At 47.6% G+C, this 24,527-nt stretch overlaps 13 protein-coding genes across 13 annotated transcripts; 8 read left to right on the top strand and 5 right to left on the bottom strand.

The window, feature by feature from the left end:
* Positions 1-764: 764 nt before the first annotated feature.
* On the bottom strand, positions 765-2,386 carry F5147DRAFT_656861 (uncharacterized protein; the record flags this gene model as incomplete). Its single annotated transcript, XM_041434159.1, has 8 exons — positions 765-907; positions 1,070-1,114; positions 1,236-1,250; positions 1,555-1,676; positions 1,779-2,014; positions 2,088-2,151; positions 2,192-2,306; positions 2,332-2,386. The coding sequence occupies 8 exons, from the start codon at positions 2,384-2,386 to the stop codon at positions 765-767; spliced, it is 795 nt and encodes a 264-aa protein (XP_041287863.1).
* Positions 2,387-2,683: 297 nt separating this feature from the next.
* On the top strand, positions 2,684-3,027 carry F5147DRAFT_778659 (uncharacterized protein; the record flags this gene model as incomplete). The annotated part of the gene is made up of 2 exons (XM_041442159.1): positions 2,684-2,743; positions 2,809-3,027. 2 exons carry the CDS (start codon positions 2,684-2,686, stop codon positions 3,025-3,027), a joined length of 279 nt encoding a protein of 92 aa, XP_041287862.1.
* Positions 3,028-3,087: 60 nt separating this feature from the next.
* On the top strand, positions 3,088-5,103 carry F5147DRAFT_819133 (uncharacterized protein; the record flags this gene model as incomplete). The annotated part of the gene is made up of 4 exons (XM_041443631.1): positions 3,088-3,280; positions 3,317-4,166; positions 4,201-4,598; positions 4,650-5,103. 4 exons carry the CDS (start codon positions 3,088-3,090, stop codon positions 5,039-5,041), a joined length of 1,833 nt encoding a protein of 610 aa, XP_041287861.1. The 3' UTR covers positions 5,042-5,103.
* Positions 5,104-5,117: 14 nt separating this feature from the next.
* F5147DRAFT_718264 (uncharacterized protein) lies at positions 5,118-5,519 on the top strand. The gene has a single exon (XM_041438695.1). It carries the CDS (start codon positions 5,141-5,143, stop codon positions 5,357-5,359), a length of 219 nt encoding a protein of 72 aa, XP_041287860.1. The 5' UTR covers positions 5,118-5,140; the 3' UTR covers positions 5,360-5,519.
* Positions 5,520-6,827: 1,308 nt separating this feature from the next.
* Positions 6,828-7,393, bottom strand: F5147DRAFT_618836 (uncharacterized protein; the record flags this gene model as incomplete). Its single annotated transcript, XM_041432580.1, has 3 exons — positions 6,828-7,107; positions 7,158-7,209; positions 7,260-7,393. 3 exons carry the CDS (start codon positions 7,391-7,393, stop codon positions 6,856-6,858), a joined length of 438 nt encoding a protein of 145 aa, XP_041287859.1. The 3' UTR covers positions 6,828-6,855.
* Positions 7,394-7,594: 201 nt separating this feature from the next.
* On the top strand, positions 7,595-8,946 carry F5147DRAFT_718251 (putative methyltransferase-domain-containing protein). Its single transcript, XM_041438694.1, has 3 exons — positions 7,595-8,604; positions 8,655-8,755; positions 8,799-8,946. The coding sequence occupies exons 1-3, from the start codon at positions 7,656-7,658 to the stop codon at positions 8,895-8,897; spliced, it is 1,149 nt and encodes a 382-aa protein (XP_041287858.1). The 5' UTR covers positions 7,595-7,655; the 3' UTR covers positions 8,898-8,946.
* A 303-nt stretch (positions 8,947-9,249) lies between these two features.
* Positions 9,250-11,782, top strand: F5147DRAFT_778655 (amino acid transporter; the record flags this gene model as incomplete). The annotated part of the gene is made up of 18 exons (XM_041442158.1): positions 9,250-9,406; positions 9,455-9,783; positions 9,840-9,853; positions 9,900-9,961; positions 10,011-10,072; positions 10,126-10,266; positions 10,319-10,498; positions 10,554-10,654; positions 10,710-10,719; positions 10,771-10,785; positions 10,837-10,864; positions 10,915-11,024; positions 11,074-11,172; positions 11,225-11,276; positions 11,329-11,373; positions 11,430-11,496; positions 11,561-11,699; positions 11,759-11,782. 18 exons carry the CDS (start codon positions 9,250-9,252, stop codon positions 11,780-11,782), a joined length of 1,635 nt encoding a protein of 544 aa, XP_041287857.1.
* Positions 11,783-12,110: 328 nt separating this feature from the next.
* On the bottom strand, positions 12,111-12,894 carry F5147DRAFT_400303 (uncharacterized protein). The gene is made up of 2 exons (XM_041429610.1): positions 12,850-12,894; positions 12,111-12,803 (listed from the first exon to the last, which is right to left on the bottom strand). Exon 2 carries the CDS (start codon positions 12,720-12,722, stop codon positions 12,195-12,197), a length of 528 nt encoding a protein of 175 aa, XP_041287856.1. The 5' UTR covers positions 12,723-12,803; positions 12,850-12,894; the 3' UTR covers positions 12,111-12,194.
* A 225-nt stretch (positions 12,895-13,119) lies between these two features.
* F5147DRAFT_755092 (GMC oxidoreductase-domain-containing protein) lies at positions 13,120-16,225 on the top strand (the record flags this gene model as incomplete). Its single annotated transcript, XM_041440318.1, has 19 exons — positions 13,120-13,371; positions 13,428-13,618; positions 13,678-13,929; positions 13,977-14,068; positions 14,126-14,305; positions 14,359-14,369; positions 14,419-14,538; positions 14,601-14,827; positions 14,872-14,961; positions 15,015-15,063; positions 15,111-15,248; positions 15,301-15,361; positions 15,409-15,497; positions 15,549-15,772; positions 15,828-15,847; positions 15,902-15,943; positions 15,975-16,025; positions 16,076-16,148; positions 16,209-16,225. Exons 2-19 carry the CDS (start codon positions 13,522-13,524, stop codon positions 16,223-16,225), a joined length of 1,833 nt encoding a protein of 610 aa, XP_041287855.1. The 5' UTR covers positions 13,120-13,371; positions 13,428-13,521.
* A 309-nt stretch (positions 16,226-16,534) lies between these two features.
* Positions 16,535-17,844, top strand: F5147DRAFT_642039 (uncharacterized protein). The gene is made up of 4 exons (XM_041433072.1): positions 16,535-17,009; positions 17,063-17,129; positions 17,176-17,340; positions 17,390-17,844. The coding sequence occupies exons 1-4, from the start codon at positions 16,795-16,797 to the stop codon at positions 17,429-17,431; spliced, it is 489 nt and encodes a 162-aa protein (XP_041287854.1). The 5' UTR covers positions 16,535-16,794; the 3' UTR covers positions 17,432-17,844.
* An 890-nt stretch (positions 17,845-18,734) lies between these two features.
* On the bottom strand, positions 18,735-20,028 carry F5147DRAFT_718209 (uncharacterized protein). The gene is made up of 5 exons (XM_041438693.1): positions 19,867-20,028; positions 19,789-19,806; positions 19,582-19,729; positions 19,318-19,530; positions 18,735-19,259 (listed from the first exon to the last, which is right to left on the bottom strand). The coding sequence occupies exons 1-5, from the start codon at positions 20,017-20,019 to the stop codon at positions 18,976-18,978; spliced, it is 816 nt and encodes a 271-aa protein (XP_041287853.1). The 5' UTR covers positions 20,020-20,028; the 3' UTR covers positions 18,735-18,975.
* Positions 20,029-20,314: 286 nt separating this feature from the next.
* F5147DRAFT_718208 (uncharacterized protein) lies at positions 20,315-21,805 on the bottom strand. Its single transcript, XM_041438692.1, has 4 exons — positions 21,699-21,805; positions 21,461-21,640; positions 20,654-21,304; positions 20,315-20,600 (listed from the first exon to the last, which is right to left on the bottom strand). Exons 1-4 carry the CDS (start codon positions 21,799-21,801, stop codon positions 20,476-20,478), a joined length of 1,059 nt encoding a protein of 352 aa, XP_041287852.1. The 5' UTR covers positions 21,802-21,805; the 3' UTR covers positions 20,315-20,475.
* An 854-nt stretch (positions 21,806-22,659) lies between these two features.
* Positions 22,660-23,850, top strand: F5147DRAFT_642038 (CHAT domain-containing protein). The gene is given in 2 exon segments (XM_041433071.1): positions 22,660-23,065; positions 23,080-23,850. The coding sequence occupies 2 exon segments, from the start codon at positions 22,681-22,683 to the stop codon at positions 23,688-23,690; spliced, it is 996 nt and encodes a 331-aa protein (XP_041287851.1). The 5' UTR covers positions 22,660-22,680; the 3' UTR covers positions 23,691-23,850.
* Positions 23,851-24,527: the final 677 nt, after the last annotated feature.

Raw genomic sequence — 24,527 nt, 5'->3', positions numbered from 1 at the left:
ATGCGAAGGATTGAGAGATTAAAGTCTTCATCCTGTCAACACAAGCTGGTGGTTCGCAAACCTATTTGCGGTTGTGAGTGTATTTACCATGCGCTAGTGCACGTTCTCAATTTGTGTGAGATGTAGATGCTTGCGTCAGCTCTAATGGTCAACACTATCTATGATGTGTCATTACTTGTCATTGATTGCGCAGTGCATTCTCACTTAAAACAATGCAGTTCTCGTCGTACTGAAGCTGTAGGTTTTACCTGTCATCTGAAAAACAAGTGATGTGTTAACAATTCTCCAGCTCTTGTGCTACGCATTCTCTATCGTCTGCGATCGCTATCAGAGCAAACTCCGTTTGACGCTGCAACCTTTTCCTATGCATTCCCACTCCTTGCACAGGTGTTACTGAAGGGTGGTGTAGACGCCGGCCAAGATGATGGCAATGAAGCACTCGAGCAAATAATTCTCGTGCTCGACATCATCAAATTTCACTGCAGCGAATGTTTGTCTTTGATGTAAGAGTTGATGCATTTCTAATATTCTTGAAAAGCGCAGAGTCCCGAAGATCGTTTGAGAGCAACATGGATCGGAGGGGGCTGAACATTGTCCCATTGTCTATTGGGGCATCAGGGCTGATCACAACGTATATTGGGGGCCCGATCGGCCTCGCACTGAATATATTTACAGATCGCAGTCACAGATGACACTATCAAGATTATCAGTAAGTTCTCGTTGATTGTAGGACATCCTAACACTCACCGCGCCCTACAGTCACACTACCCTCGCCGAGCGACACGTTCGGCCGCCCCGATTCCTTCGAACCACCTCCTCACTCTTTTCCAGAACCACGGCAAGGTCTCCGCTCCTTCCGCCTTCGCCTCCACCTCCTCTGCCTTCACTTTGGCTCGAATCGCTATGTCTGCCCTAAGCGCCGTATCCGTCCAATGGTGGTTTCTCCCTCATCTGCAATCAACTGTTTTCGAAGCCATGAACTGTACTGACGCCTTGTTAATCAATAAATGACGCAATAAATACTTTTAGCACTTACTATACTTTTTTTTGCTTGGAATATATGACTTACTTTTGTGTGCTTTCTTGTCCTTGTTTATCACGCGCTTCTTTTCGGCTTGTCAACATAGCGCACCAAGTAAATAAATGTAAATAAGTCGTAAATATGTTTTAATGTTCCAAAAAAAGTAGCGCCAATAAATGTGTGAATTTACTGATGAGAGTGGTCACGGACTCACAGTGAAGGCCTAGGACTACATAGTACTTTCAATCACGTCTTGCATATTTTTGGATGCCTTTTCCTGAGCTCGCTGGCAAGGGCCCGTGCTTGAAGTAAACTAATGGTAAAACACGGCTGCAGATATTTCCAAGTTATAGTAGCATGTAATTGAAGGCCAGCAAACTCATCATGTCACCCTCATGTTCATTTGGATGAGATTTTGACCTGATGCGCAGCTGCAGTGCGGTTTCATGTATTCAAATTGCGACTCGCATATGTACTTTACAGGCTACAACGCCCCAGCCTCGTGTAGTTCTCTAACAGACTCTCAACCTCACCTTGGTCATGCAGCTCGCCTTTAAATTCTAGGGATCGCTGAGCATTCGCCATATGATTTCCCTTGCACTGGCAGGCTTCGGTGTACAAGTACTGCAGTTTCAGCTCCCCAAGTAGGTATTGACTGCGATCTCACTCCATTTTGTGCTCACCTTTCACAGCGAGATTAGCTTGCATTCACTAACCGAGGGTATTACTCTTCCGTCCAACCGGTGTAGAGACTCACGCCTCTCCTTGTGCAATATTGCAGTTTTCACCAAGGAGTATACAGCACGAACTTGTAGCATCACTCTGTATGCTTCCTACAGCTATTCCCACATGAGGCGCAGCTTTCCTGCGCATCGCGCAATGTGCGCGCAACTTCCCACGCTTCACGATGTATATGTGCGCAAGCTTTCCCGCGCTTGAGCGCCCTATAGCGCCAGCCATCTGGAAGCATCCATCCACTGTCCACCAAGTTCCCTAGTGTGTATATTTCCATTTCTCACATTTGCATATTGTTCCATCTTTATTTTTATCATGGACCCTTACTTACATATATCCTTACATACCTTACTCGGTAGTGCTTCGGCTCCGCATGACAGCGCTTAGGTGCCATACTTAAGCGCCAGCAGTACATACTATTACTCACTTACTCACCCACCAAACCACAACAATACCCATTGACTACCCAGCAGAGCATAGTTGAAATCTATTCCTTGGCACCTCACATATAACATCTCTCGGCTTGCATCTCTCACCTCTTGTCTAGTGTCTAATCATCACTTAAGCAAACTCACTCTTACTCTCTCTTATTTCCGCATACACGCGCACGCATTCCCGTGCTTCGCACATTCTCACGCCTCGCACGCACCTTCGCTTTCCTGTGCTTTGCATTCGCCAACCAGTAGCGCCTTCGGCGCCTACTACTAGATCCTTGCTGCACTCGCTTCCCCTTTAGGGTCGAACGCACTTGTCGTCTCAAGTATAGCAGACTAGGCAACGCGCGACCTTACAACATTTATAGATACAGTCAGGAGCATTGTTTGTGCCTCGCTGTATCGTTGAACCTTCACCGGTCATTCAGATCCATCCATTTTTCTGAACAATCTTGCAAAAAGCCTTTGAAACAGATTCCAGCAGTGGGACATCATGTCTGATCTTGATGAGGCTGTCAAGCGCCATCGGACTGCATTACTCCGTCATCCCCCGGTCATTCACTTCAATCCTTGTCTCTGAACAATCTTGCACTCAACCTTCGAGACAGATTCCTGCAGTGCGGCATGATGTCTGACCTTGATGAGGCCATCGAGCTCCATCAGGCTGTATTACTCCTCCTTCCCCTCGGTCATTCATATCGATCCTCATGTCTGAACAATCTTGGGCTCAGCCTTCGAGACAGATTCCTGCAGAGGGGCATGATGTCTGACCTCGATGAGGCCATCAAGCTCCATTGCGCTGCATTACTCCTCCATCCCCCCGGTCATTCAGATTGATACTCGTCTCTGAACAATCTTGGGCTCAGCCTTCGAGACAGATTCCAGCAGCATGGCATGATGTCTGACCTTGATGAGGCCATTGAGCTCCATCGGGCTGCATTACTTTTTCCCTCCGGTCATTCAGATCGATCCTCATGTCTGAACAATCTTGCAAACAGCCTTCGAAACAGATTCCAGCAGTGTGGCATGATGTCTGACCTTGATGAGGCCATCGAGCTCCATCAGGCTGCATTACTCCTCCGTCCCCCCAGTCATTCACTTTGATCCATGTCTCTGGACAATCTAGGACTCAGCCTTTGGGACAGATTCCTGCAGCGGGACATGATGTCTGACCTTGATGAGGCCATCGAGCTCCATCGGGCTGCATTACTTTTTCCCTCCGGTCATTCAGATCGATCCTCATGTCTGAACAATCTTGCAAACAGCCTTCGAAACAGATTCCAGCAGTGTGGCATGATGTCTGACCTTGATGAGGCCATCGAGCTCCATCAGGCTGCATTACTCCTCCATCCCCCCGGTCATTCACTTCGATCTTCATCTCTGAACAATCTTGGACTCAGCCTTCGAGACAGATTCCAGCAGTGGGGCGTGATGTCTGACCTTGACGAGGCCATCAAGCTCCATCAGGCTGCATTACTCCTCTGTCCCCCTGGTCATTCAGATCGATCTTCATCTCTGCACAATCTTCCACTCAGCCTTCAAGACAGATTCCGGAAATGGGACGTCCAGTGTGACCTTGACGAAGCATTTAGCTTGTACTCTCAACTCTCCCACCTATCACATGCAGCATCTCGCACACATCTTAGTGCTGCCAAGTCATGGGCGGCCTCCGCCGAAATATTCAATCACCCATCTGCATTGCTTGCTTATAAAGTTGCACTGAAATTCTTGGATCAGCAAGTTGCCTTCCTGTCGTCTTCTTCGCATCACTTCGATGTCATCAGGGAGGCTGTTTCTTCTCTTGCCACAGATGCTTTTTCATGCAGTGTTCGTTGTGGTTCGCTGACCACTGCGGTGGAGTTGGTGGAGCAAGGTCGTGCAGTGTTCTGGACCCAGTTGGCACGCTTCAGCACACCACTCGATGAACTTTCTGATTCAGGTGACGCCGGCATGGTCTTGGCAGAAGAGTTCAAACAGTTGAGTTTTCGCCTTTGTAATGCGTTTGATCAGTCTGAAGACCAATCTTCGCAAATCCGACAAATTACTGCAGTGGGATGATGTTGTCTCGCGCGTTCGCATGCTCCCTGACTTTTCGTGTTTTCTCCTACCTCCACTCTTTTCTGACCTCCAGAAGGTGGCCGAAGATGGCCCAGTGATAATTGTCAATGCTAGTCAGCACAGCTGCAACACCTTGATCATCCATGGTGCAGGAGATCCTGTCCATGTTCCACTTGACATTAAACAAGCCGAAGTGTCCGAATTCTCCTCAGAGTTCCAATCACTCGCAGAGCAGTTTGGTTCTTCTGATTATCAACTTGTGCTTGTCGGCATCCTTCACAAGCTTTGGAATGATGTCGTTGACCCCGTAGTCCGAGCTCTCAGGGAGTCTGAAGTTCGCCCTGGTTCACGTATCTGATGGTGTCCCACTGCTGAGTTCATGCTGCTTCCCCTCCATGCAGCCGGACCATATGAGAAGGGGAGAGACAATTTATCTGACATTTACATATCCTCTTACACCCCCACTTTGGCGACTCTCGTTCATGCAAGACAGCAGGTTTCTCGAGATGCGTCCTCCCAACATTTCGTTGCCATCGGTCAAGGCAACCCGGTTGAAGGGAAGGAGCTCAAATGTGTCGCTCCTGAGCTAGCCGTCGTCGCTCGCCACATTACTCCCGTCATCTCCTTCACATCCCTCGAGGATGCCAACGCAACAGTCGAGGGTGCATTCGATGCACTCAACCATAATCAATGGCTTCATCTTGCCTGCCATGGAATGCCGAATCGGACGCAGCCATTCGAGTCTTCCTTCGCTATGCGCGACGGGCCCTTAATGATCAAGGATATCATCTGATCCAACTCGCAGAACCCACAGTTTGCATTCTTATCAGCCTGCCACACTACCACTGGCGACAAAAAGACCCCGGATGAGTTGATCCATCTTGTTGCAGCCATGGAATTCTGCAGATCTCGCAGTGTGATCGGCTCCATGTGGTCTGTTGACGACGATGTTGCATGCCAGGTCATGTCTGCTTTTTACCACAAGTTAATTGGTGATTCAAAAAGATTGGACTGCACAGGGGCTGCAGTAGCGCTGCACAAGGCTGTGAGATTGTTGCACAAGAAGATTCCGTTAGAACAGCAGATTGTATTTGTCCACATAGGTGTGTAGTTAGAGACTCAATTCACTATATTATTTCATTTGCTGTATTTCTAGTTGTTTTCATCCCCTCGCTATCTTGTTGTTTACTTACTTCTGCATGATACCCTCTTGTTCCATACTATACTAGTGCCACACTCTGTGTCCCAGTGAATACATCTGATTTACTCCTGCATCGTCACAGTTCTAAGTCATTAAGGGCAGCTGTAGTATATAATTCAAGTGGTGTTACCTGTGAACTGCCCTTGCTGCCCCCATGGTGTATGTATCTGCTCATTTGTTCGGTACTACTAATTGCAACTTGTAAACACTGTCATGCTGTATCATGCTGAATCCTCTTGGATGACATCAGATATCAGAATTTTGAAGAAAAGTGTACAAGAATGCGAGTAAGATCAACTATAGTCACAAACATAACTCAAGTATGTATACATCAGAGCACTGAACAAAGTCGTGTGCGAAAGAATATTATTTTAAGAACGTGAGTACTCACAGACTAAGCCACATGGGTTGTACTCCGACGTTTTAGATAATGTCAACATCATCGATGTGTCACGGATAATAAAGTCATAGGCCCGCCACATCGTAACGAAAATCGCGTATCCGTGCCCTTGGACTGCCTTGCTTGTCTCGGTCGATGGTGCGCATTTGTAACCACCCATAGGCGTCCCTAGTCGATGTCCAGAGTTATAGATATACCTAGCACCGGGCTAAACGACTCGAGGTAGGTCAACTATAGCGCATCAATTAGTCACAGTTAGTAAACCAAGTCAAGATCAAATCACCAACGAAACTTTAGCCTCCGGATCAAACAACAAAAAACGTTGTGTGATGAAGTGACAAAGTCAGCATGATCGCAGGTCAGATGTGTAGGTAAAACGATTGGGCAGATGTATATGTGCAAATTGGATGATCATATGAGATACTTCGCAGGTATAAGCCTCCCGAACGCGTTCGGTGACGTTCGGTCCAGGGTTCGACCAAACGGCTAAACCGAACCATAGGTTCGGTTTGGTGTGCGGAAAATTTGGCTTAAGAACCGGACTGAACCGGACTTCGGCAGCACTAACCGCTTCCATCAATCGTGGAATAAGGTCGTTTGTTAGCACTCCTCGACTAACCTTCCAAGAGAGGTCTGAATTAAAGTTCAGCTTCTTAAGGGTGGCGGATACCGCTGTTGGGTGGTATTTGATGACGTCAAACCTATTAGGTAAGGTTGGCTCATGATAAATTTCAGGCCGTTGAGTTCTTGGCACGATCTATGTATCCAGACGCTAGGCAGCTGAATTGATGACACGCTCCCTCAGACCTGTTGAGTACTAGACTGTCAACAGAATCCGATATAACTGCGGGGAAGGACTGACCGTCTGGACGTAATCGACTGTCATCCTCGAGATTGACCACCAGATCAAACGCACTGTCACCTGAAGCCGGTTAAGCCGCGCATCATCGCATGTCAACTGGGCTGATGTTACAAAACTACACAATAGAATTGGCACCGATGTTGATTAGCGTGCACGAGAGGCGGTATCAGCAGCCCCAAGTAGATTTACAGCAACGGTATTGCTCTCTTGAATACGTTTCAGGCGCTCATAAAGCACTTGTACCTCTCGAGCCGTGGTGTCAATCAGTTGCTGCTCTGTGGGAGGTACCGATGATGCACTCTGAGACTCGGGGGCGGGTGGCATGGGGTATGCGCCTACACCGGTTTGTCGAAGGAATTCAGCAAGTGTGCGAAGTGCCTGCATGAGTGCAGACAGCTCAGCTGAAAATTGGAAGCGTAAAGCCACGATTATAAGAAAGCATGAACGTACTTGCCTGTTGTATGTGCAGGACTGTTTCCTGCTTGGTATGCGCTTTGTCTGATGAATAATTAAACATGGTATAAGTATAAGGGAGTAGAGAGACTTACACGCCGTGCAAGCAATTACGTGCCAGTGATTGAATCCTTGCGACATGGTCAAGCGCTATTTGCACGTTCTGCTTTAGCACTTCTGGTGAATTTGGATCAGTATGGATGGAATCGTGCAGGGACGATTGTGACATATAAACAGAAGCATTCTGAAAGCTAGATGGCGGGATAGATGATATGGACAGAGTGGAAGATTGACTGGAATTATTCATTTCGTCCAATTCTGATTGGTTCAACGTTCAACTCTGCGTGATGGTTGTTTAGACTTGTTATTCCCGATGTCATAGTACACGCCCGTAAATAATCATGACCATAATTTTCAAATATACAACCAGCTGGTATGATTTTGTGCTAGCATTAATTGTCTTCCCGCCTTCTTGATTTTAACGTCTCTAAATGTCTGTTCTCTGTCCACCGACCACATATCTTCCACCGATCGCCAAGATCGCGAGTTTCTCCGTCACCCAGCTTCTCGATGCCTTGACTTATTTACAGTCACTTTACCATCCAGAAGTCCGTGGCTCGCGTCGCAAACGTGTGCAGGCGCCTGTATCTAATGGAGAGCAGAATCTATGCCTTCCCCATGGAGATGACAGCGAACTCCAAGCTATCCGATCTGATGCATTCGAGCGCTCATATTCTATTCGGTGGCTTACCACTCTAATCGCACAGCTCGAGGTCTGGCAAGACTTAAGGCACTCCGAAGAAGTCTCATTGGATTATCTTGGGACGCTAGAGCCTACCTTGGCTTACACAGAGATACTCGTCCAACAAGCCGCGTCGCTACTCGCGATCTGTGCCGGGGTCGCTGCTGCTGGAATGGTCACCCGTAACTTTGTTTTTGGTTCTATAGACGGGCAGAGACGAGTGGAAACTCAGCTCACAGATATTCCGCTGGACAACGATGACTACGGGAGTGTGGGAGCGCAGACATGGGGCGGGGCGTGTGTCTTGGCAGAAATGATTGTGGAAGATCCTGAGCGGTTTGGACTGGATTCTTCCTCTCACGTCCCTGAATCACGCAGGCTCAACGTCCTTGAGCTCGGAGCAGGAACAGGGTTGGTTAGCTTGGTGGTTATGAAATTACTGGATTCATTGCCGTCTTTCAACCATCGCGAGGTTCATGTGGTTGCGACTGATTTCCATCCTTCTGTGTTAGCCAACCTCAGGTCAAACGTTGACGCGAATGTCTCCTCCACGCACAATCAAATTACTTCAACCCATTCCATTACCACTCATTTCCTCGACTGGTCATCATTCTCTACTACTCCTCGACCGGATTGTCTTTCGTGCCCGTTTGATGTGGTCCTCGGTGCAGACATCATTTACGAAGCCCAACACTGCGGTTTGGATCAGGGACTGTCTGAAAGGGCTTGTGCGGCGTCCTTCTGATAGCACCTGTATCTCCCGCCGCTTTTCATCTTGTGATACCACTTCGTCCAACGCACACATTCGAGTCAGACATGGTCGAGTCCGTGTTCCTCGAGGCGAGCGATGTTGATCCGAACGGGTGATGCTGATCTGGTCATACTATCGAAGGAATATATCACATGTGATGCCTATGGCGATTATACGCGAGGACAAGGTCTCGATGAAGACGTGGAGTACGTTTATTATAAAATTGGCTGGTTTACATAACGCACAATTGTAGAATCATATGCATAGAATCTAGATCACATAGAGTTGCTGCTAGCTATTCTTGTTATCCGTAACATGTCGCAGTGGCATGATAGATGTTTGTCTACAGTTGGATACTGGCGCCGGCGCCCATCAAACATCAACTACTCGCACGTGACTAAAGCGCCATTCGGGGGTCTAGGAATTCTGATTCGAATTTTGAATCCACATGGAACGTTGACCGGGACCTGGCCATCTTTCGTGCGCACTGCGCGGCATGGTATTTGTATCATGTGGACACATTCTTGCGTTATCATCAAGCGCCCTTTTATCTTGCATCAATGTGTTCATAGCTCCCACTCCATCCCGAGGAATGTCCACTACCTGGTGGTCGCGATTAAGCAAGCAGCAGGAAGAAGACCAGGATGACCGTGTTTCCGTGTTACAGCTCGGCGAAAAGGACGAGGGAATTCAGAAGCCACACAACGACAATGCTGACTTGGGTCCTGGAGAACTGACCTTTGAAGAAGGTGCCGTTGCTCGCTATTCCTTCAACTTGCTCGTCTGACATCATCCAGATACTGCGGGAGGCATGGGTCGTTACCTTGGTGTAACATCTTGCACTCTCCTTATCGTTGGAAAAATCATCGGCTCCGGCATATTCTCAACGCCGTCCTCCATCCTCTCCAGCGTGGGCTCAGTCGGCGCTTCCCTTATGCTTTGGGTCCTCGGTTTCGTGCTTAGCTTCTGTGGACTCTTCATATGGCTTGAGTTCGGCACCATGTTCCCTCGAAGTGGCGGAGAGAAGGTATACCTCGAGGCCGTCTACAAAAAGCCCAAGTACCTCGCTACAATAATATTTGCTGCCAACGCTATATTACTTGGGTTTACTGCGAGCAACTGTATTGTCAGCCATGTCTTGTTTTGTGTGTACTCGGTGTTGAAACTTAACTGTTCGTCAAGGTTTTTGCTAGCAAGTGCGTATTTTGGATTTGACGAAACGGCTCGACTGATACGATGTAGTATCTTGGTTGCCGCTGGTCAATCCGCAGGTCGCTGGAATGAGCGTGGAATTGCACTTGGAGGTGTGTCTTCTACCTAACTGGCATCTTAAGGTCGTTTCATGGCATCTAGTCATGTTCTTCGTAACCTTTCTACACGGAATGGCCCCGAAGACCGGCGTACTGATTATGAACGTATGCAAGTTTTCATCTTTACATTATCATCGTATTCAACATCTTCCTTTCAGTTGCTCTCGATATTCAAGATCGTAATTTTGGTATTTGTTGTGGTCACAGGCTGGGTAGTTCTCTCTGGTAAAACCCGCGTCGTGGATCCGTACTATAATTTCAGAAACGCATTCGCGGGGAGCTCCACGAGCAGCAACGACGTGCGTTCAATGATATTCCTAGATGCCCATATGTTGATTATGGTCTTGACAGTATGCTACAGCCACCTTCAAAGTCCTGTACGCATATACGGGATGGTCCAACGTGAACTACGTGATGAACGACGTCCGTAATCCAGTGAGGACGCTCAAGATCGCAGGCCCGCTCGGTCTTGGTATATGCACCGTTTTGTACTTGCTTGCAAACGTGGCTTATTTCTCTGCTGCAACCAAGGTGAGAACTTCTTTTTTATCTTCACTACGAACGAAATACTGAATTATATCGATAGACGGAGATTGTTGAGTCTGGCGTTACTGTCGCTTCTTTGTTTTTCGGGAACGTCTTTGGTTCTGTTGCGGAGCGTGCGCTATCGGTTTTCATTGCTCTCAGGTGAGCTCGACGTCCAGAGGTTCGAGGGTTTCCTGACTCGTGGTTTTCATGACAGTGCTCTTGGAGTGAGTCCTATGTATTTCGTATCATGATCACCGTTTGATGTTGGGCCATAGAACGTCATTACTGTGGTAAGTCGAGGAATGCTATGGAAATTTGTGACTCAAGAACTTTTCATCTAGACTTTTGTGGCTGCACGAGTAAACCAAGGTTCGTCATACCGACATCGTGATTCTACGTAGCTTATGCTTCAACCACAGAGCTCGCGAAGGAAGGGATACCCTTACCATTCGGAAACAAATTCTGGGCCTCAAATTGGCCCACTGGAAAGTCCCCACTTCCAGGATTGATAATTCATTTGATACCCTCCGTAAGTACTACTCTGGAAATATGATATCAATCTGAGATTGGTCTTCTAGATTATCGTCATCATCGGGCCTCCCCCAAACATTGCTTACCCTTTCATTTTGGACGTTGAAGGATATCCACAGCAAATTATCAATTTCTTTATTGTCATCGTACGTCTCTCAACTCTTTTCTCGAGTGTTTCTTACCTCTTGATGCCGCTAGGGTTTGTTCTATCTGCGATGGAAGAAGCCAGATGCTATTCGGCCATTCAAAGGTGAGCAAATATGTCGCTCTTCCTGTATGGTACGTTGACGCGTATGATGTAGTATGGTGGCCTCTCGCTGTATTCTTCTTGGCTGCTGCTTGCTTCCGTGAGTTACCAATCTACAGCTCCAACACTTTTTTTCCTAACCAAACCTCCACACAGTCCTCATCGCTCCCTTCCTGAAACCAGCCAATGGCGTCGGCGACACCCCACCACTGCCATATTACCTGTACGCTTCTTCCACCAGCACTTATCTACGCGTCCCTTATTCTCATTCCTCGCTTGTCATATAGGTACTGTCTCGTCGGAATCGCCATCATGTTCGTAGGCGTGCTGTACTGGTTCGCATGGCGAATCATGCTGCCTAAGGTATTTGGCTATGAGCTTGTACCGAGGAAGGAGATGTTGGACGATGGGACTTTTGTCACTGTAGTGAGTGTTGGCTTTTTATTCTGTGTTTCCTGGTTTGGCTCACGGATCTTATTTTCAAGTATTCGAATCGAAAGATGCAGTGATTTGGAGGTTGATCGGAAGTGCTAGTCAGTTGGTCTTTGTATTAATTTAGTGCAATGCCGTTATGCACTTGACATGCATAGTTTATCATTCATGTATTCACTATGGTACTACCGTATAGAGTGTAGAGCGGACCCTCGGTTAGCTCTACTTTCTGGTCTGTGCCGCCTGGAGTTCTGGCCCACAACATCTGTTTTGATTCAATCCCGTTGGAATTCTAGCCTCTCATGTCATTTTCCGCGATGAATGCAATAGTGCGGATAATTGGATGATATGTGCAAGTCTACGCTGTGGGAGTATGTGTCTGAATTATAATATGCCAGCGCACCACACCACCCACATACGAAGGAAAGATACATATGACGAAAGATGTCTAACATAGAGTCACTGACCCCAAAGAACTGCAAAAAAAGTTCACGCGGTTTTGAGATGCTGCACACCCCGAAGCTCTCTACTAAATATGTAGCACCAGCGCACGATGCAGAGGACTGTCAACAAGCACAACGACGCAACAAGAGCGATGCAGCCTTGCAGTAGGTGATGCATGTCCAGCGCTAGCACATTCGTTGTCGCAACCCGGTTTTCTACGAGCAACACAATAGATGCCAAGGTTGCGCCAATATCGGAGGAGAGTGTGTTGGTTTTCTGCGCGAGGTATTTGATAGCGATGGTGAGGTTTTCTACGAACATCGTAGAAGACGGGAGGGTTGTGCTAATGCCTGAGGAGAGAGTGTGCGTCGTGTGCGCGAGGTCCTCGACAGAGGTGAACAGGTTTGCTACGAGTAGCTTAATAAGCACGAAGGTTGTCCTAATGCCTGAGGAGAGACCCTCGATAGCGATGAGCAGGTCTGCTAAGAGGCTCCACATGATAAACATGAGGATTGCGATAATGTCTGAGTAGAGAGTGTCTGTGTTCCACGGGAGGCGGTCGAAAATGTCCATCACTCGTCAGACAACGTCAGGGCTGACGACATCAACGATGGCCATTGATCCAAGGGTTTCGTTTTTATGAATTGTTGAGGGCTGGAACTCATCAGCATGTATTGTAAGTGAAAATTGTATTACTTGCTCAGTGTGGGGGCCAATTATATTGATCAATTCAAGTAATTCGAACGCAGCGGGTGTCGTGTCTGGAATTAGGGACGTCATATTCCTACAGGTTGAAGCCGTGCACTTACACTCGTGGCCCATGCACTGCCCCTCAAATTTCAATTGAACATCTGAGTTGGGTGTGCACTCGCATGACTGGGATCCTGGGCCCAGCCATCGACTCAGCACACGTGCTGCTGCAGCATGGCCCTGAACTATATGCAAGTTCTCGCGAGGCCTCTCCCGTCAACCGTGACAGGTCACACTAGTTCCCATACTTACCTCAAATTTCAATACTTCCTACCGCAGGGACTCGCAGATACCGACCCTGCGCTTTCTCGTGACATCCCTCTCCAGAAAAACCTTTGCATGCGCAGTCTCTCAGGCTATCTCCCTCGACTTTTTGGATCTAGAGAAACCCTTGAAAGTGTCACGTCCGAGGGTTCCGGACTTCGACAGATACTATGTGAACATGTATTATCGCACCGTGCATTTCCGCCTCGTAATTGGCATATCGCGCAAGCTCATGTGCACTCCTGGCCTGATTGATTCGAATAGATTCGTGAAGTTGACTGTTTTAAAGTCGTCAGTTGTGTTCAAGTCAGGCCGTCGTCACTGCCACCGCGTCGAATTTACGAGATAGGCTTACGACATGGGGACAACAGGTAGACGCTCAGGCTTTAGCAGCATTCCCTCGATGCCTCAGCCTTGTCCAATCCTGTCAAAATTCGATATCATTTTTGCTGGAGGTGAGTACTATAATAACATCATGTAGTAGCTTACTTTTTACATGGTGTGCTGTGTGTAGGTGGTACTACAGCTTGTGTTGCTGCAGGCCGACTAGCTGCGTGTGATCCCTCTCTCAATATTTTAATTTTGGAAGCGGGTGAACATACCCTCGATCAAGCTGCTCATATCCAACCCTACCAATATTTCACCCATCAGGCGCCGACAAGTACCACGCTGACAGCCAATGTTGGAAATCCTAGTCTGCGTCTCAATGGCCGTGCACCAATTGTTCAATGCGGTCATTGTGTAGGTGGAGGCTCAAGCGTGAATTGTTCGTAACATTCTTGCAGCAAGGAACGCGGATCTGATATAATACAGTCATGATATACACTCGTGCGCCTGCCTCAGATTTCGATGACTGGGGAGCCGATGGTTGGGAATCTGAGAATCTAATTCCTCTCATGAAGAAGGTCGTCAAATTCGCTTTTTTGTATATCTGTCAAGCTGAATCATTGCATCTTGCGCAGCTGGAGACATATGAGGTCCAGCCCAATGGTCCAACTCACGGGGACAATGGACCTATCAAGGTATCTTATGGTGGTCGCACAACAGGAATCTGGGAAGAGTTCGTGCATGTTGGTACAACCTATCACAAGAGGCCATATGCCGACGACACAGAAGATCTAGAAACATGCAACGCATACAGTGTGCGATACTGATTCCCCATCTCTGTTTGCCACCACTAACAAGATCATCTCAGCCATGGGCGAAGTAAGCCGGTACTCGTACATCATTGTGGATGAGCCTCATGTACGAGAAGGTATATTGACGGAACGACTGGAAGGCGTTCTGACGTGGCTCACCACTATATCTACAACCAAGCCCACAACCCGAATTTACAACTTTGGGTCGGCAAGCTCGTGAAGCGCGTTATCTTTGAGTGAGTGTCCACCTGGAATTGCAACTACATTCAATTATTGACGACATTCTTTACAACCAAAGGGACAAGCGTGCCGTAGGTGTTGAGTTCACCTGCGATCCAGTGTCTTGCCCAAATGCAGATCAATCATCGAGCATCGTGAGAGCATTAAAGTTCGTTGTTGTCTCTGCTGGGGCATTTGGTTCACCAGCCATTCTCGAGAGGTCTGGGATCGGTGCTGAGAGGGTCCTCAAGCAATGTGGTATCGAGCAACTGGTGAACTTGCCTGGTGTTGGAGAAAATTATCAAGGTCCGCCTTCACCTATTAAGTTGATCTTAGCTTAGGGTTATCAGATCATATCGGCTGCTTCGTTCCATACTTTGCTGCTGACGGAGCCGTTACCTTGGACCCTCTCTGGCGTGGGGAGGAGAGTGTTGTACAGGGTAAGCGTGTTTTCCACATATTCTCCACACATCTTTCAGCCATCCAAATATAGAAAGCCTTGCGCATTGGAAAAGTAATGGAAAGTCGCTCATAGCCCAAAAGTATGTACAAGTTGTTGCTACTGATGAAGCACTGATGAGTATTGCAGTGGCTGCGATGCTAAACTCAAGTGGCGGCCTGATGAAGATGAGCTGAGAGCCATGGGTTCAGCTTTCCAAACACCATGGAAAGAATTCTTCCAAGATCGCCCGGACAAGGCTGTTGCCATCTTCGGTCTATGTGCGGGGTTTGTGCACATCACTGTGCTGTAATGACGTACGAATGCTCACGGTAACTAGATATATTCCACTCTCGAGCGCCCTTCCTCTTCGCAATTACATGAGTGCTGGCTATTTTACAGTACTGCTCCCCATCTACCCCACGTTTTGTTCTCAATGCTTCAATAGCTTTACCCTAGGTCTGTTGGCAGCGTTCACATCAAACTAGGAGAGAACGGCAAGGAAGTCCTCGACTTCACTACGGGCTTCCTGGATGAGTAAGTCGTTACACCTCCTTTCCGAAACTGCAAGACTAATATTTCATTCAGTCCATCCGATATCGTACCTCTTAACTTTGCGTACAAGAAGATGCGAGAGATATTACGACGCATGCCTTCCTACCGAGGTGAAGTCCCTGCAGGCCACCCACGTTTCTCAGACGGAAGCGCTGCAGTCTGCGGCGAAACGTCCGGGCCTATGGACTTGAATGCGCCTGACATCATCTATACTGCTGAAGACGACGAGGCGATCGACAGATTTCATCGTGACAACAGTACGTTTTCACTGTCATCCTCAATATTATGCTGAAATGCTGAATCAAATTTCAGTCCCAACGGCAGCGCACTCGGTGTGTGCAATTGAAGTTTGATGATTCTTACGTGACCGATTCCTGCGGATGTAGCTGGGTACCTGCGCCATGAAACCAGAGTCAGAGAAAGGAGTCGTGGACGCTCGGCTAAACGTGTATGGCGTAGGCGGGCCTGAAGGTTGCAGATATGTCTATCGCGCCTAAAAACGTTGGCACGGTGGGTATTAGATTAGTAACTATCGATGTGTGGTCTGACTGTCTCCATAGAATACGTACTCGACGGCACTCCTCATTGGAGAGAAGGCTGCGCTGATCATTGCTGAAGACTTGGGTATGAATCGTAGACCACGTGGTAATGAGAAAGTGAACAGCACGCCGTGTCTTTGATACTCATATTTAGGACAGGGTGCTATATAGTCAGTATAGTACCTGTAGGTGACGAAGAAAAGTAGTTCAAGTACCATTAACTGCTAGCGTGCATTACCAGCATCGTGGAGTGAGGTCGGAGAAAAATTTCGTGTAAAAGCCTGTAGTGTTGGTAGTGACTCGGGAGTTTTGTCAACCGGTCTAGCTAATTGGCCGGCGGCAGAACCCAGGTGCAAGGCTGCCTTATAGAGTTTTTCCAGTTTTGTCCTAGGACTAAAAGAAAGCCTCCTTGTCTACCTCGGGAGGGGGCTATACGGTCTCCCCAGGATCTATCTCCAGACCACTCCTAAATTAGGCCTACCGGGTAGGGACTATAGTACGATGTGTCGTTAGGCTAAACGAGCAAACTTCTTACAATGTCAAACTCATCCCTGCATGAACCCTGCGTGTGCTATATGATCGTGTCCATCTACTCAGTCCAAGGATGTTGAGTCACGAGTAGAAAATAACGGCAAACGCTGACCGTCAGAAGACCAATGTTCGTTCCTTTAGGTGTATAAAGTCAGCTCAAAGGCATCAAAAATCACTCGCCTGTTCCTGAACCCCCTCACCTGAACAGCATGCACGCTTCATTTTTCACCGCCAGACTCAGTTGCGCTTGCCACCATTGCCTCAGTTGTGTCTGCTCAGAGTCAGTAATACTTCGAGATTCGATTGTGCTAACATTTATAACCGCAAAACGTCTAGGTCTCCTCCCTGCTGGCTGTGACCGTAATGTAACTGTTCATTCTGGAGATACATGTGACAAAATCTCCGCAGCACATAATGTTTCCACGTACGTACAATCAGGTGCCTTCCGTTCACTTTTTCATCGATTGTATGCGACAGATACCAGCTGGCGACAGTCAACAGCAAAATCATTGACAGCGGTTGCGATAATTTGGGTATCGGAGAAGTAAGATATTTTGACGTTTGAAAAACATCTGACCTCATCGTTATAGGTTTTATGCCTTGGAATCAAAGGGCAGGATTGCAATGTTACCCATGTTTTGAAGGGCGGCGAAACGTGCCATAGCGTTGCCGATGCAACTGGTGTCCCGGAAAAGACGTTGCTCGCGAACAACCCGAACTTAGGCTCCGACTGCAGTGGCGTATATCCTGGCGAGGTGAATGAAATGTGATTTATCGAAGCCGTTGCTGATGAAAGAATTTCAGGTTCTCTGTACTGCGAAAAAGATCTATGTGACGAACACCTAATCAAATTGAGTCGAGAAGCTGAAAGTGAGAAAAAGGGATTGAAGATGTTCCTAGTTTTGACATTAGTATATACATAGGCTAAGTGATATGTCAATTCGTCACAATAGCATTCGGATTCAGACCTTCAAGTCTTTCGATCGACGAACAAGTCTCCTTACTCAGGAGTCAGAGACGACATACTACGAGTCCGCAACGCAGAGTCAAGTGACTCGTACGGCGTACCAGACAGTTTCTTCAAGAGAGAACCAAGACTTAGAAGTTCTGAGCAGGCCCCGAGTCGGTGGGTCGGTGACAGTGGGATTTTTCTTGAAAAACTGACACGTGTGCACATCACCATGATACTTACTGCAGGCACGCTTGCAATAATGTCCTTCCTAGCGACTGCTGAAGAGAAAGTGACATTTACAGTTTACTTGCGATTGTTTTTGGGATGAATAAGGTTTGTCTGAGTTTGAAAACCTTGCGCTCTCTCCTGCTCCCTCAGACGATTCCAAATTGCTAGTGCTTCACTGGGTCTTACGATCCCGCCGTACAGCTCTAGTGTCGGACCTTGAGTCATGGAAAAGCCATATGGGCACTGGGCAGTATCTTGTAGTTACTATCAACGCTACTGACAACACTCATCGCATCGCATAAGTATCTTACAACCACCATGTACGCCTCTGTTCACCATTTGCCCCCTATCTGAACTCCAACTGATAGATAAATATTGCCGTTGTGCGTGCTTGATGGTTATGGCTGTGTCGATGTTCCATAATCTCACTTCATCATCGGAACTCCAGCTGCCAACCTGCACGCCCCTATCTGTCCCAGACTCGAAATGAGCCATGGGGTGATTTCACCTCTTAGTATTATCATCCCGCGCGAATAACTTACAGGATTAGGATAATATACAGAAAGACGGATAGGTTGAACTGCGACGGAGTGCCATATGTCGAGCCTGAAATCCTGTTTCTCTCCGCTGACCCAATATAATTCTGCGGTCTTCTTATGTGCCCCCTTCTGTCGCATTTCCTTTGACTCGTGCCGTTGTTGTTCTGCGCCAAAAGTACATTCATCTAAGTGTCTAAAAGTTCTTACCACCATCTATCCATAGCTGACTCCGAGTTTCTGGGTCAGAAATGCTACTCCATGTAAAAACTTGAGCGGGTGAGAATTTGATGTGTTCTAACTCAAAATCTCAGTGCATTTTTGGCGCCCAACCGGCCGGGATCAAGTCACGAACACAGCCTGATTGTATTTGGACGTGCGGTGGAGAAGCTGAACAACAATCAGAGTGATTTGAATACTAATTTCGATGAGATGACATCCCAAGGCGGCTCTAGCAGAGATCTACATAGTTACAAACGAAAGGGGTATATATATACATGACAATACAAATAGGATGGGGCAAAGAACTCTAGACCAGTGGTGTGGCAGCCGAGGAAAGAGGATTGTGCGTCGATAATGGGATAGGCGATAGATATATAATTACAAATTCAAACTTGGAGCGACAGCCATGTAATGAAAGGGGAATGATGTTTTGAAATACAACGTGGTAGCAATCAGTCCAGCATAAACAGATCTTCGAGCGATGATTGATTATCGGGGACAGCCTCGCAGCATATGGCTTCCCAATCTTCGTCTTCGAGCAACGATTGACTCTCGGGGACAACCTCGCAGCGTATGGCTTTTGTTCGAACGAATGGCCTTCGAAGCCGAGGAGCCTCCCAGTTGTTGCTCGGAAGGTACTGCCGGGAAACTGGTGGTGGTGTATTCGCAGCTGGTGACTTCACATAACGTGCGAGCCGGTGGATTCTCTGCTTGTTTTTCGCCAAAGCATCCGGCACTAAAAATTATTGGTCAATCTATGTCTCCTGAATATTTATCGCAGAAGCTTCACGTACGTAACATAGCGTCCGACGTCGCATATGATTTCTGTGGCGACAAGGCAATAGCAGCATGCGCATGTGCTGCAGTCTGGATGACGGTTTCACAAGGGGTTAGTGCGTTATTTGGCACTAGTAACTCCTCGATGCCCAGTTGGGCACGAGTGTCAACTCCCCCGAACCGTATAGTGAAATCAGTCTTTAGAACAGACAAGAGAGAAGCAATTCGATCTGGACAAACGGTGAATAAGGAAATCCAACGAAATAACGACTGATGCTTACCCCCAATGTCAGCTGGAAACGCGGGCCTGCGGTGTCTGATCCAAAGAAGAAATTTGAAGTACGCCGACTTGTACGGCAAAAGTTCCTCTGAACAAATAACGAAGAGGTACAGGGCCACTCCCTCGCGTCTCAATGTCATGCGTGCACCCTTAAATACCGAGTAGCATTAATATCGGAAGAGTTTGCGAAATTTCAAATTATACTTACTTCAGTGAGAGCGATGATCTGCACGGGAAAATAATTGTCAGTTGACTATAAAAGATGATTTAATTGTGAGGGCAAGACCTTTCGACTGTAGTGCTGCAATTCGTGATCTCCCAAGCAACTGAATTTCATAAGGTCGTTAATACCGTCGAGAAAACGGCTCAGAGAGCCCAGACGTTCAGCCAAATCATTGACAACTGCTGGACAATCGAGTGCAGGGATATCGTTATTCATGATGTGAGGTGTGAACAGTTCGAAAGATGGTAAGAGGTAGAACGAAGAGAAGCACTGAAAACACGGAATATGAAGTGCTTGTTGTTTACCTGGGTGACAAACAGACACGCTTACCACAAACCATAGAAGTGACTCAAAATGTGGATGTTGTGGACGGTGGAGAGTGGAGAGTGGGCTGCTGATGGTGAGCCCTAGCATGCAAAAACCACAGTTTTGATAAGGATCCTGTTCGAAGGAAGGACTCCAAGAGTTTACCACGTTTGAACGTGTTAGCTGGATATCCAACCGTATCATGAACGAGGGGGCAAAGGTTCTAATTGCTTATGGAGAAACGCAAGGATAATTTGACAGTGATCGTTAACTTTGCATGAGTTCATTGCGTGTCTTCATACATATGCATCGGATATATCAGGTATGACAGAATTTCAAACTGTGTCAAACAATCACCTCGTGAGTTCATAGCCCTTCCATAAGTCTCCGGAGAATGGGGGCAGTCTGCTTCCTTGTCGCCCTCGCGTTATCCTGCTTGTACGCCCTCGCAACAAATGAATCCCCGAATCGCGCTTCATCGGCCATCACTTCTTCAGCATCATCGTCCTCAGATTCATCAGCCGTGTCGGCGTTGCCCACGAACTTTGTGAAATCAAGCCTTTCAGTTTAAGCTCTTCATTTGATTCGAGACCTTGCAAAAGTTTCTCTGCGATGCCTTCATCTGCGTTGACTATCCAAAGTTGCTCCCGCCTTCCCTTGCCTCTCGTGCTCCGAAAAGTAGTGAGTATCCCGAGAACGCTAAGATCTCTTTCGTCGAGCCAATCTTGAATTTCTTTTATAGGATAACTTGATGATATGAAGAATACGGAGAGCCGACGTGGAACGGTGGTAAGACCCACTCTCATCATATTGAAAGATTGGGTCGCATTATCGGATGCAGGCATGCTGAATGCGTACTCTTTGTAGTCTCTCCGCAGCAAGTCCCGCGTGCTGAGATGGGATACAGAGAGTTTCTTCTCTCCTAACGTCGCTGACAGAGACTGGACGGAAGGGAGGTGGATGATTGTTTGGTTATATAATGAAATCTTTTCCTTGTGTGCCAGAAGGGAATTGGGAATTAAAACCGCAACCGCCTCCTTGTCAACATCCAGAGCCTTGCCTCCCTCTTTCAGACCTTGAGTATCGATTAAAATAGCACTTAGCAAGAGCGTGGACATTTCTGGGGGTATGAAAAGGTTGGAAGACGATTGATTCAATTTGATACCAAGGGACGAGCAACTTCCGGCCGGTTCGACTATGCGGGACCAGTCGTACTAGTATCCTTGTATTGTCCTTCATCTTCGTGATGCTCTATCACTGCAACGACCCTGGCTGTTGGAGACGCGTGTCTGGTATGAAAGACGTTATGATCCACAGGTGCAAGCTAGGACACTTGTGATGGAATACATACGATCACCAGAGCAATAAAGTTCTTCAAAAGGGTGGTCGATGCCAGCGAGACCAAGGGCGTGCAAATTCTCTGCTCTAAGGACAAAATCCTCCCTAGGTGTAGTTATGTATGCGATCGCCTTTCCGCGCGTGTTGCAGCGCAACCAGGCATATCCGAGTGCACTAGCGAGAGAATCGAGATCTATATGGTGCAAGACAACGGTAAGGACTAAGACAGAGCGAAACACGGTTGAGCATACCACCCGCTCCATTTCCCATTACCACTGTCCATCCTTCCACATTATCAGCTAGAAAAGCCGCTTTCCGGAACTTCAGGTATGTCGACAAGTTGAAAGTATACATAGAAAACTGACCTTCTTGTCTCGATCTTTCTCTCGATGTTTTGACTTGGACTTGCGAACATCGCAACTATCCGAACGAGATCGGTGACTTCCCCCGCAACCTATGCCGACTACTGCCACCAAGCTCCTTAGATGACATAGACGCAGCAGAGTTTGCCGAAGGTGAAGGAGATCGTCGTCGATGTTCAGCGGTCTACAATGCATTTATCCACACATCTTCAAAGGTCAGTGGCAACTCAGCAAAAAAAATGAGGCGACAACGTACGATGCTGCGACTTCTGATTCACCCACGACTCTCGGAAGGCTCGTGGTATTCGTCTCGGTCCTATAGCAGGGTTAAAACAACATTGGAAAAGACAGTAAATGTCTCACATTATGGTAATCCTTTCCTCTATCTCTCATATTGTCATGATACTTGTGACTTGGTATGTACTCCAGGACCTTGAACGTTTAGTGTGACGAGATCTTCTATCCTCTTTCTTGTCATGGTGGCTGCGTCTTTGAGGTAACTTTGAACGACTCCATCCTCTATCTCCTCCTGTTCGGATAATGTGTTGTCTACCCATTACCAAGACAGCCGACGTAGTGCGTGGTAAACATTGACACAGAAGGTCAGTCGAGAATCTTTAAGGAGTAACGGAGAGCATTTATCACTTCGTCTACAGTAAGATGCTCTTTCCGTTCACCGTGTCTTCTCTCGTTCACGAGGGTTGTTGCAGATGACCGTGTTTAAATTTCACTGTTTGGCATTGCTTGCTGATGAAGTGTTTGGAAAAGTGTATCACGGTGGACAACTGTTTTACATCGTCAATAGAGTGGTTGAAGGCGTCACACTGGCTGTGCTGACTAGCATTGACGATTATCACTGGGCCGCCCAGTGATGATCGTCAATGCTAGTCAGCACAGCTGTGACGCCTTGATCATCCATAGTGCGGGAGATCCTGTCCATGTTCTGCTTGACATCAAACAAGCCGAAGTGTCCGAATTCTCCTCAGAGTTCCAATCACTCGCAGAGCAGTTTGGTTCTTCTGATTATCAACTCACGCTTGTCGGCATCCTTCGCAAGCTTTGGAATGATGTCGTTGACCCCGTAGTCCAAGCTCTCAAGGAGTCTGAAGTTCGCCCTGGTTCGCATATCTGGCGGTGTCCCACTGCTGAGTTCACGCTGCTTCCCCTCCATGCAGCGGGACCATACGAGAAGGGAAGAGACAATTTGTCCAACATTTACATATCCCCTTACACCCCCACTTTGGCGACTCTCGTTCGTGCAAGACAGCAGGTTTCTCGAGATGTGTCCTCCCAACATTTTGTTGTCAAGGCAACCCGATTGAAGGGAAGGAGCTCAAATGTGTTGCTCCTGAGCTAGCTATCGTCGCTCGCCACGTCACTCCCGTCATCTCCTTCGCATCCCTCGAGGATGGCAACGCAACAGTCGAGAGTGCACTCGATGCACTCAACCGTAATCAATGGCTCCATCTTGCCTGCCGTGGAATGCTGAATCGGACACAGCCGTTCGAGTCTTCCTTCGCCATGATGCGCGACGGGCCCTTAATGATCAAGGATATCATCCGATCCAACTCGCAGAACCCACAGTTTGCATTCTTATCAGCCTGCCACACTACCGTCGGCGGCGAGGGGAGCCCCGATGAGTCGATCCATCTTGCTGTGGCCATGCAATTCTGCGGATTTCGCAGTGTGATCGGTTCCATGTGGTCTGTCGACGACGAGGTTGCACGGCAGGTCGTGTCTGCTTTTTACCGCAAGTTAATCGGTGATTCAAAAAGATTGGACTGCACAGGGGCTGCGGTAGCGCTGCACAAGGCTGTGAGATCGTTGCGCAAGAAGATCCCGTTAGAACAGCAGATTGTATTTGTCCACATAGGTGTGTAGTTAGAGACTCGATTCGCTATATTATTCCATTTGCTGTATTTCTAGTTGTTTTCATTCCCTCGCTCTCCTGTTGTTTACTTATTTCTGCATGATACTTTCTTGTTCTGTGCTGTACTAGTGCCACACACCGCGTCCCGTTGAATAAATCTGATTTACTCCTACATCGTCACAATTCTAAGTCGTTGAACGCCGCTGTAGCATATGATTCAGCGAAAAATCGCGTATCCGTCCCCTTGGATCGCCTTGCTATTGTCGTCGACGACTCGGATCCGCATTCGTAACCACCCATAGGCGTCCCAAGTCGATGTCCAGAGTTATAGATATACCCAGCATTGAGCTAAACGACTCGAGGTAGGTCAACTATAGCTCGTCAACTAATCAAAGTTAGGAAACAAAATCAACGGACGAAATCTTGGCCTCCGGATCAGACAACAGAAAACGTTGTGCAATGAAGTGACAAAGTTCAGACCATATCAGCATAATCGCAGGTCTGATGTATAGGTAAAACGATTGGGCAAATGTGTGTATGCAAATTGGATCATCATATGAGATACTTCGCAGGTATAAGTCGCTTTCAAATCTACCGCTTCCATCAATCGTGGAATGAGGTCGTTTATGAACACTCCCCTGGAGGTCGGGATTGAAGTTCAGCTTCTGATGCGTGGCAAATACTGCTGTTGGGTGGTATTTGATAACGTCAGACCCAGGTGAGGTTCCGGGCCGTCGAGTTCTTGGCACGATCTATGTATCCAGACGGTAGGCAGCTCAATTGAGGACACGTTCCCTCAAAGCTGTTGAGTACTAGACTGTCAACGGAATCCGGTATAACTGCGTGGA

The sequence above is a fragment of the Suillus discolor genome, assembly GCF_016758755.1.
Source record: "Suillus discolor strain FC423 chromosome Unknown F5147scaffold_74, whole genome shotgun sequence".
NCBI classification, from domain to species: domain Eukaryota; kingdom Fungi; phylum Basidiomycota; class Agaricomycetes; order Boletales; family Suillaceae; genus Suillus; species Suillus discolor.
The sequence above is the reverse complement of the archived record's forward strand: the minus strand, read 5'-3'. Positions and strand labels throughout refer to the sequence as shown.